Source organism: Corvus brachyrhynchos, unplaced genomic scaffold (genome assembly GCF_000691975.1).
Source record: "Corvus brachyrhynchos isolate BGI_N302 unplaced genomic scaffold, ASM69197v1 scaffold28, whole genome shotgun sequence".
NCBI classification, from domain to species: Eukaryota; Metazoa; Chordata; class Aves; order Passeriformes; family Corvidae; genus Corvus; species Corvus brachyrhynchos.
In genome coordinates, this window is record NW_008246058.1 from 4,840,054 (window position 1) to 4,851,391 (window position 11,338).

Sequence of the window (11,338 nt, forward strand, 5' to 3'; positions counted from 1 at the left end):
TTGATTGTTGTAGTTTGTTGATAGGATTTTTAGAGGCTCATTCCTAGAGAAAACCATAATCTGTGGGAGAAAAGAGCTCCATTCAACTGGGAGCCAAAGAACCGAGGCACAAAGATATGGCTTAAAGTTTCATTGTCTGACTCTTTTCATCACCCTTCCTGCACATACAGTCCTGTTTCCTTTACCCCTTGGAATACAAGGGGTGGTGTCATGTGAGCTCTTCTCTCCCTTCCAGTGCCTCAGTGAGCAACAATCTGTCTGCTTCAGGTAGTTTTCTGCTGGCCTGTAGATGAGCCAGGAAATAGGTGTAGAGCCAAACCTCATTCCAGGTCTGCCACGCTCCTGCTGGGTCATCTTGTAAATGACTTTTGGTAGAGCAGAGGCAGTGTGAGGCTGTGCTTGGACTTCAGAACCAGGTAAAGGTGGTCTTGAGCTGTGTAAAAACAGAGTTACTCCATTATGCCCATGATCAGAAACATTCATCCAAGTTTCCCATAAACACTTTGGGGACCTCCTTGGATTTGTGTTTCTTTGCCATTGAACTTAAATAGTGTTCATATTCCTCCCTTCCTCTCTTCCCTATATGGATAAGTATCCATAATCTCTGGCTCTGTAGTGTTCTGGGTATGGCCATCAGCCTGTCCTGTTGGTGAGGTTTCAAACTAAAGGATTCCCAAAAACAAGGACTTGTATGGTGATCTGATGCCTTTTGGTGCACAGCCCAGCCACAGGAGTTACATCAAGTTCTTAGCTGAATGTGTGCCCTGAGTTTGTTCAAAGCTCTTGGTATTGTCCAGTGAAGAATGAAAAGGATGAACGGAAATTTTGCTAGTAAATGCAGCCCTGCTCTTCAAAATAAATCCTGGAGATCTTAGAAGATCTTCAAAGGTCTTCTCATAGGGAGGAGCATTGAGAATCCAGTTTTCACTGGCACTAGGATCTCTTTGAGTTGTTTAAACAGGAGAAGTCATAAAGATAGAAATTAAGTTTAATGCTGAGAACTCCATCACTGACTTACTGCGTGACTTTGAGGGAGGCAGTTTAACTTGCCTGTGTCAGTTTAGCCATCTGTAAAACAGGTACAAGCATACACAGCATAATAATTTCCCTCTCAGTGAGTGCCATTTTCAGTCTATCCTGTACTACTTAATGATTTGTGTGACTGCTAAAATAACAGCATCCTCTGAAACCGTAATACCCTTATGTATTTTTCACATAATCACTAGCGGTTGAAATATTTGTTCTGACACTTGAGATTACTCATGTAAATAGAAAAATTATAGCATGCTGGCAATGCCAGACACCTTGAATTCCATCTGAGTGTGTGGGTGATGGGAGAGGGATCTATAAATACTGACAGAGGCAGGGAACAAGCATGAGCACCACACGAGAAATTCTGAATCAACTTATTCCTGAGATTTAGATAAAAGATTTTAAAATATAGTGTCAGTTTTGGGTAGGAGATGGCCCTTAGAAATCTGAATGCTACAGTTCCATTGAAGAAATGTATTTCACTTCATTTCTCTGCTTTACATGAAGATATATTTTTCTGTTGTACTTTTGAGTAGGGTTACCTACTCCTAGTATCATTTGACTAAAACCACTTTTTTTTTTTTTTTTTTTTTTTTTTTTTTTTTTTTTTTAAACTTAGGAAACATTCTGCCTTGGGGACAAGCAGAAGCTCCAGTTTGGTTATCAGTGAGTGACTCACAGGTCCCACAATGCTTTTTCTCAAAATGCGACTGCTAATTTCCATGTTCAGCTCCCAAATTGCCAGTTTCAGATGTTTTCCACTTCCATTATGAAAGATCTGCGTAGTTCTAATTGTAGAGTTCAGTGTCACATAACAATGAAGCAAATGAGCTGTGTCACATTTTACTTAAAAATGTAGTAAGTTAGATAGCTACAGCCTACAGGTTTTGGCAGTAGTTTTATCAATTTGTAGTTTATTTGAGAAGAGACACTTGTCCAATGTAGCTGCTCCCTATTCTCCACTGAGTCCTGTTTCTTTTCAGTACAAGCTCTTCAAGATAGCATCAGTGTCTCCTAGATCAAGCTATAAGCATCTTCTTTTTAACCAAACATTGTACTTCTGGGTTTTATAAGCTAAAACTTGTTTTTCAGATTATGAAGAGAGAGATGTATCTGCATTTATTTTGCTGCAGTACATAAAATTTTTGAAAGATAGATCAATAGTTTATGGGACCTTGACTCTAGAATTCATGCAGTTATCCATAGTGACATATCAAAACTCTGAACTGAATACATCCAATTGATTGAAACAGAGACTTTGAAATTTAAAATAAACTAAATTACTTGAAGGAAACTATAGCACTTTCAGTGTACTAGGCATGAGTAATGGACATTATAATGGAAAGTATTGAGAAACACCAACTGGAAAGAGTCTGCCTTTAGTTTATTACTATTATTATTACTTTACCAATTTGCAATTTGTGTGTACCAGGTTACTGACAGCCTGTGACTGTTTTTAATCACTTCATCAGCTTAAGTGCTGATGTCACATATTTGACCTTTGATCCAGCCTCTGGTTCCACTGAGATCCTGTGTAACACAAGTTTGTATCTGTTTAGTTTCTGTTAATCTGTTTTGAACAGAAATACAAAAAAATCTCACCCCAGCGTTGAAATTCGTCCTGCTTCCTTGAGCATGCGTGCAGTTAACTTCCAGCATGACTTTATTATTAGACCATGGAAATACAGCTCACAAAGGAGCTGAAAGGGGATGGTTAGTAGTGACCTGCCCCAAGTGACCTCAGAGAGAAGTGGCTGGGAAGTGCTGACTGGAGGTGAAGCTTTCAGGCTGGTGGGGTGTGAGTTGTGTGCTTTGCTCATGGTGCTCTATGTGCAGTACAAAACCATGGGTTTGTGGAGGAATGAAAATGGATTAATATTTAGAGGCTTTGCAGTTGACAAAATTGATATGCTGCATAAGATGGCACATAAAGCCTTCCCTCCCCAGAAAACATTTATGCTGAGGAAACTCAGAAACTGTTGAAGAAGTGTTTGCTAAAGGGGAACATCAGACCTAGGGAATCAGTGGCTGAATCAGCACACATCATAGGCAGAGTCTCAGGAAAAGAAACTGAGGATAAGTTACTGAAGAAATTTTGGTGTTATACAGAAGCATGGGATGGCCTGGGAATGTAATCTCCATTATATGTGTAAGCTTCACAAGTGCTAAAATCAGAGTGGAGGCCCCTGGTGCAGTGGGAAGGAGAAAGTGTCCACAGGAGCTGCCCATTGCTCTAGCCAAGACGTGTGCTGGGTTTTCTCCTGCAATTTCTTAACTTCTAAGACATTTTTGGTGGTGAGTTATGTTTTTTGAAACCTGATATAGATAACACAGTGTGGCTGATGACTGTGACCTATTCAGGTTTCACAAACTGCACCCTTGCATGGCTTCCTGAGTATAGCCTATTTAGTCCCATTTTCTCCTGTTTGATGGGGCCAGGACTGCAAATCTTCTTACCTTGTTGACAAAGAAATTCTCTTAAGAACACAAAATTGCTTGTTGGAAGGTACTGCCTTCATTTGTTGAGTGCAAGTGTGTGATGGTGCTTATAGCCCTGCTTAACATAGCTTCACCTTTTCTATAAAAGCAGCTGCAAATTTAAAAGGACACTGTGAAGTATTCTTTATAGTTTTAAAATGCAGTTGTTGATCTTTTTAACCCAGCCTGTTTGTACCCTATTGAAAACTCAAACTTGAAGCCTGATTGCTTACCAGCCACCTTTTGGGACCAGTTGCTAAGACGCTTCTTTCAGGTAAACTTTATCTTAAAGGCGTGCTTTTCGCCTGGATATTTCTGAAGTTATTATTTCAAAACATTCATTCTTGTCTTCCATATAAAAGTATAATAAGTTCAATGTATTTTAAAAAGGATCTAAAACCGGCCCCTTACGATTTAGATCCAAGCCTGTCTCTTTAAGAGATGAATAGACAAGACATTGAATTCAGTGGAATTACTTTAAAAACAGCAGAAAATGGGAAACTGAGCACAGTCCCACTACAGTGTAAGAAATGGCCGAAGTATAAAGGGGATTTTTATTCTCACAAGGTGTTTATTTTAATTAATTTCTATCATCTCCCAGAGGTGGAGATCTGATGCTCTTGGCAGATCAAGAGGTTTACTATTTCAAATCCCTTTCAGCATGGGGGGAAGTAGATGATGTTAATGGATATTACTTATCCGAATGTAGTAACTGATGTTTCTGTAGGAAATGTAGTGGAAACACTGACAAGCAGGATTGTTGACTGGCTTTTTTTTATGCCCACATTAAAGCTGCTGAAAGGATCATGTGACACATCTTCATATAGATGATCTGATTCATAAACTCTTTTCTTTGGATCTTAGTTTTGGTGATGGCACCAGCAGCTCATCTCATTTTTATACAGGTCTTCAGTATAAGGCATCTGGTTGGCTTGAGTTCAGAGGAAATTTGATCTCTCGCATAAAGCCTAGCAGGCAAATTCTGGTAACATGCTAGAGGACACTCTGTGCTTTTCTGCTGCAAAGGGGAATTCCTTGATCAACTGTCTTCAAGTAGATTTGGCTATGTTGTTCCTTTTACTTTCGTATTGTAAACCTACACATCCTGTCCTCATTCCTATAGTAACAAAAGAGCTTTCCTCTCACTGAGGCTTCCCCTCAGTGGTCTTTGTCTTCCCTCCTAGGAAACAGTTTGAATGTGTCAGAAGAGTCCCGATTTCTCAGAAAGGAGTCTGGCCAAGAATACAACCAAGTTGGTCTGTAGTACTTCTCTCATTAAAAGCCTGCTTCTTCCCCTCAAAAAAGATCTGTGAACAGTAACAAAGGATTAATTGTGGAGTCTTGGGACTTGGCAGAAGCCCGTATAAATGAAGTGCTTTTCTGGAAGCTACATTGCCTGTCTTGCAGATCAAAAAATAAATCCAGAATATTTCAGTGCATATCAGTGGATTAATTCATTTGATTGCCTCTTCCCTTTGTGGGAAGGGGCACTCTGGAGATTGGAATTTTAATTGCTTGACCACAGTTTCTTATTAGTGGTGCAGCAAAAAGGTATGGATCATTAATTAGTACTGATATAAGGATATCTGAAGTTGAACTATAGCATCAAAAAAATGAGTTTAGACAACTCCTGACTAAACTTACAGTTTGTCGGTAAATTGAGTTATAATAATGAAACTATGAGAGTTTTTTTCTGAGTCCCTGCATATTGTTTTCTCTGTTTGCAGAATACATTTTGATGGTCTTAAAGATTGTGGCATTTTTCTATAAATATATATTTAATATTTTCATCTATGTTAGACATATGTATATACTCTGAAGGTATATATATGCATGTATACATGCCTATAAAATAATTATTCATAATTCAGAGTTGTTATACAATGGCATGCTTTATTTACATTTATTAAATGTTTTGAGGTTTTAATTCATTAGGTAGTTTCATTGGCAGTATATAAACCCAGTGTTCTTGATAGTCACTTTCTTTTATGGTCAGTACCTGAATTTGTGCTACTGTATCCAAAAGGAAATCTAGCTCTTGAGTGTAATGCTCTGAAAACAGAGTATTATCCACATTATTGCTTTAATGTCCAATAGACTGTATCATCTTTTTTCTGATTTTAAAACTTGATGATGGAAGTGAATTGTATAACTTCAGTTTAACTTTGCTGTATCCATGAATCTCAGATAGTGCAGTGTGGAATAGAACTATGCCTATAATAGATACTGGTAGCAACTTGTTTTTTACTCTGTGGATTAAGAACTGGTTAGTGAACAGGCTGCAAAATGCAGACATGTGGGGTCACCCTAAATTGCTGTGTATGTAGTAGGGTTGCTGGTGCATTGTTATAAAACAGCATGTTCTGCAGTATTTGCATCCAGAATTTAGAGGTAAATAGGAAATAATTGCTGATAAAACTTATGAGTCATCTGAACAGTGTGTGCCTGATTTCAGCTAAATTCATAAACTGGGCTGTGGTTATGGACATATAATTACAGATGCTGATGAAGTAAATGGAAAGCAGTGGCTCTGAAATTTAAATAATAACAAAAAAATACATAAATGGATCAAGTTCTGCCACCTGTTCCACTCCCATATTACATTTGTGCTTTTATATGTATCCATTCAGGGGCTTTTAAAATATGAAACGCACCTGAATATGCAACAGCCATAAAGTCTGGGCTGTAAAACTCAGCAGAATTCAGCCATGAATCCAGAGAGCTGTACTTGTATTTAGCAGGAAGTGGGGTGTTATTAGTAGAAGCAAGAAAAAATACTTCTTTTTTTTTTTTTAATGGTGAGCATGTATTCACTTCATTTTTTTCATTCTACTGTAGAATTTCATATGAAGATTGTGTTAGCAGTTTATCAGCATTAATAGCTCTTTATTCATATCTCTGGGGCTGAGCAACCATCTTCTGTTGAGATGTAGTAGAAGTTAGATGTCTGTGAGTTCAGAAGTTGGAAGGAATTTTCATAGGATGTACATCCTCAAGGTAGTTTTCTTGGCTTTTGCTGTGTTTGAGACTCAGTTCCTGGAAAGAGGGTTGTGTTTCTGTTCTCCCCCTACTCCTGCTTCCTTTTTCATGGGATTTTGTGAAGCATTGCAGCTGCCTGCCATGAATTCACCAGTACGTCGCATGGAAACTTGGCTTTTGGCACATGGAAGGGCTGGCTCTTTTCTTCTGTCCCATCTCTGGGGAATTAAATTCACATTTTGTGTTCCTGCTTAGGTTTTCAGCCAAATTTTTTACTTCAGTTTCCTTCCTCTCCCGGCCCCTCTCTCCTTTTCTTAATTAAAATATGTCAAGGTTGAGTGCCTATAGCTGCAACTGAAAAAGGACAAAAATAGCACAGATGAAATAGCTACACTATTGAGACCTGGACTTTTATTTGGAATTGCATTTTCTGGCATGTCACTGTACCAGGGTTCAAAAACTGACTGGATTACTTTCTTTCAACAGATTAATCATTAATCTCTAATTTTAAAGGGAACAAAACTTGTGGTTGAATGTGATTTTCACAGCTTTAACTGTTCCACCCATCTAAATTAACGACAGAGTCGTGTTTGTTCAGTTAGCAGGAATAGAGTCACCACAGCTGGATGTGTTCTGTTTCTTGGCTTCCCTAAGGCTATGAGTACATCCAAAGTGAGATGCCGACTGCTGAAACCACTGTCTTTGAGGCTTGCAACAACTGCTTATTTTCAGCACCTTTGAAAATCCTGTGATTTTTGGATTACCCAAGGATGAGCACTGGTTTTGGGAGTTAGGTGATGCAGGTTTTTAGATAATGGACTTCAGGTAGATGTCTAAAAATGTTTAAAAAAAAATTCAATCTCAACTCTTTTTGTCTGGATAGTTTCTGGAAGCCTGGTGGAATTGCCAATTCGTTCCTGAGAAGGGAACAAATTAATTTAAAAAAATACTCAGAATAGGATCGGACGAGGAAATAAAAACATGAGTGTTGGGTAGGACAGCCTTTCTGATAAATCACAGATGGTCCTTCTCACAGAGGAATATCCTATAACATACCTAAACACAGAAGTCCTTGTGATTGAAGTTAACAGATTTTTTGAAAAGGAGAAAGCGAACAATGGCAAGATGGGCCCTAAGGTGTTTTAGAAAAAAAGTAGCAGTAAGTGCTCACAGAGCCTGGATTCTGGTTTTGCACTGGTTTCTCTCTTGGTAAAATTTTTATGAAGTGCCTTGAAAATAGTGCTGCTGAAGTTAATCACCTGATCTGTGGTTTTGACAGGAACGCTGTTGTTCTTCTCCACTCTTCTGAATACTTCTCTTGCTTTCATTTTGAACTCAAAAACTTCAGTTGGCTCTCCCTAACTTGACATCCTTCACCACAATGCCCTTTTGTAATTTACCCACCTTTTTGGTTTTCAGTTATTCCCAGCCTCTTCAGCTGAGTTGACATGATGATCTGCACCATTTCCTTGAATGTTCTCTCACAGCATTTTAATAACTTCCCCAAATAAGTTCACGGTGCCCCTGCCCTTTTAGTTCATGTCACTGCTGTTTGAGTTGTGGCTACAATCAAGTGGCAGCAGCCAGTTATGCAGCCACAGATCTGTGCACGGGGAATATTGTTTTAACCAGGGTGCTTAAATGGGACGTCTTGTCTTGTCTGAGCTCTGTCAGGTTTGTAAAGGGGAAGGAGACTGTGAGTGGCAGGTTTGACAAGCACATCAATAGCAAAAGCAAAAGTGAGCTTAAACTACCAAAACAACTAAAAAGCAAGAGAAAAATGTTGCAGTATTTGCCTGCATAAGGAGGTGAATATGAAGTATACATGTAAAAAAGGTATTGGGTTTTAATACATTAAGATAATTTCAGAATCTTTACATTTACTTTTCTTATCCATTCTGGAAAAAAGCCTGGAAGAGGCTGAGATCTAATCTGACACCTTCACACTCTCACAAAAGGCTCAAACTTAATTTTATTTCCCCAAGAGGAGGCTAAGAAGTGAATTGGTTTTTGTTTACTCCATATATATATGTGCAAGTAGATTAGGTAAAACTGCTTCCCAGCAAGCAGAAACAGCTGTTGAGATTAGTGGTGGGACACAGGCAAGTGTGAATCAGAAGCAAGATGTGAGTTGGAAGCACTGGAAGTATTGCTGGAACATTTTAGATAGGGGAATAATAGGTTCACTGTCACTTGGTTGAATGTCTTTCTTTAAAACATCCCTGTACGTCAGACAGCTCATGGCTTCTGTATGAAGCAATTGTTGCATGACTGCTTACCCACTGTCATATGAAGGTGGGATGGCCCTCCTGGGGGGGAGAAAGTAACCTTACACTGGCTGTATGTTCTTACTTTTCCTGTTCTGGTCTTTTCCCTCGTTTAACTCATAGTACCATACTGACCCTGGCAGCAGGGTCTTCTTCATCTTCTGTATTTGCACAGCTTCCCATGCTGGGATGCTGGGTGAGAAGATATAATGGACAGCATTGAGGGTTAACACCAGTCCAGAGACCTCACATGGGGATGCAACTCCTGAATATTCATTTATTTATTGTTTTCCATCTTTTTTTTCTCTTTTCCATAGTGAAATACATGAGAGAAGCAACCCCCTATGTGAAGAAAGGCTCCCCCGTGTCAGAGATTGGGTGGGAGACGCCTCCCCCCGAATCTCCGCGCCTGGGCTGTGCCTCTGCTGACCCAATGTCACAGCTTTCGCTCTCCATCCACAGAGACAGGAAGACAATTCCCCTCAAGATGTGCTACGTGACACGCAACATGGCGGTGTCAGACCCCGAAAACAGGTGAGTGGGGATTTGCCTGGGGCTGGGATTTCACTTTCTTGTTGAATGGTTGTGGACCTTTTCAGCATTGAGGTTGGTGAGCAGGAGCGGGGCTCTGGCCACACACAGCAACCCAGCAAGGGAGGTGAGCACCACTTTGGGAGGGGTGAGTGGTGGTGTCTGAACCATGTGAGGCTACGCTCAGCTTTTGGGTTCTGCTAGAGAAACTTCAATGCAGTAATCCAGTACTTTTGTTGCAAATAGAGTCTCAGGGGGTTGTTTTCATCCTGATTAACTGTCTGCTTCTGAAGGAAAAGACAGTAATTGGTTACATCCTCCAGGCTGGCTAAGTCTGATTCCACTAAATTGCATTTTCTTTCCTTTTTTTGGTGAATATTGTTTTAAGAATGGTCTGTTTTGAGTATTCAGTTCTGGACATTAAAGTCAAGAAGAGGAGAAAAGTTCCACTTACAAGGCATTAATGGAGAGTTTTTGTGACTTGGTTTTTTCATAATGTTAAAAATAGGATGAGGTTTTACCAGCCCTTATTTATAACATATGTGGAACAGCTGCACTGCACCAACACACTCCCTGATCCCTGCTCTAACAGCTGCTAACAAAAAAGGGAACAGTCAAATCAGTGATACAGACTGATTCTCCATCCAAATAATGGCCTTTTTGTTTTTCTGTGGTGCTCAGAAGCTGGGTGTAATGCCTTTGATTCCCAGCATTTACATATAGGCATAAACGAAAGTTACATTTTCGTTTGCAGACAAGGATAAGGAGAAGAGGGGAGAGCAGAAAGTGGCTTGGGAAGGATGGGTTTCTCTGTAATCTCTTGGACTGCAATTCAGAGACTTTATTAGTATCTGTGTAGTTTTCCATCTTTCCTTTTTATATTTATGTGCCCTTTTAGTTTTTCCCCTCTATGCTTTATTGTTTAGTATGGCTTTACTTTGCCTCGGCTCTTCATCTCACCAGGTGGTTACCACCATAGTCAGTGGTAACTGACTGCTGCAGAACTGCAATTTTAAACCAGAAACAATCCTAGCAGTTTTTCTCAGTTTAGATCAAGATGTTTATTGATACTGGCCACTTTTTTCCCCACATATGTCTGTATAGTTTAAGGTTTGACAGCTGTTCCACTTGTCTGAGAGTTTGTCTTTGCCATGGAGTATATTTTAAAAGTGCTCGTACAGGTCACATTTTTTGAATCAGTACAATGTAATTATACTTTGCACTCATTGACTTCATTTTCTCATAATTTTTGCCCTTCCTTTTTTTACTTTATTGTAGTTTTCACCTTCTGTTGCTCTTCTGGCCCTCAGTTGGTTTGAGAGCTAGGACTGACTCAGAGGGACACACACTCATTGTTCATGATACCTCTGCAATGGAGCTGACTTTTTTGAAGTATGCTACAAGTGTGTGTGTTCTTTGGGGTTACTAGGAAGTAATGTGTGGGAGAGTCATATTGCTTGTTATCATGGTTTTCATTTTGTGTTGCTGTCATTTCAAAGAGTGAGTTCTGATTTTTACTGTAGTCCAGCACAGTGCAGTCTAAGCTGGATTTTTCCATCCAAGCTTGCAGTACCTCGTGCTAGCTGCAGCATTGTAGTAGCACCCCATGGATTCGCATCTTTACTGGTTTCAGCGTTTTTTTAACAGTTCTGAATACTGGAACTCATATTTCCCAGTATAAATGCTATTACAATGCATTTTCCCACTGGAATGCATTCCAAGATAGTAATCTGATTCCACAAAAATAATATTATCTTCACTCACAGCAGAGCCTAAGCCATGCCCTTACATGCTTGTAACACTTCTGTTTCACAACCCAGTGACCTGACACACACAGATTTTGTAACTGATGGTGTCACTTTGCTGGATGGCTTTAGGAGAGCTTTGCTGGCAGGATGCCAAAGCATATGTTGGCCATTAATGGGCTCCTTTGGACTACAACTGAACTAATTTTCATTTAAGAACAAGCATGGGCATGGAAAGCCTGAGTTTTCCAGTGCAGTGATTTCTTCAGTGCAGGCTAGGGATAATGTCATACCAGCCTTGTGGGA

At 39.6% G+C, this 11,338-nt stretch overlaps 1 protein-coding gene across 1 annotated transcript in view; it reads left to right on the plus strand.

Moving 5' to 3' along the window:
- The window catches only part of SNTB1 (syntrophin beta 1), a 76,316-nt gene that overhangs the window by 11,610 nt on the left and 53,368 nt on the right, over window positions 1-11,338 (plus strand). Inside the window, exon 4 of the mRNA XM_017746048.1 lies at window positions 9,072-9,290. Coding sequence (XP_017601537.1) covers window positions 9,072-9,290 — 219 coding nt within the window. The remainder of the gene's footprint in view (window positions 1-9,071; window positions 9,291-11,338) is intronic.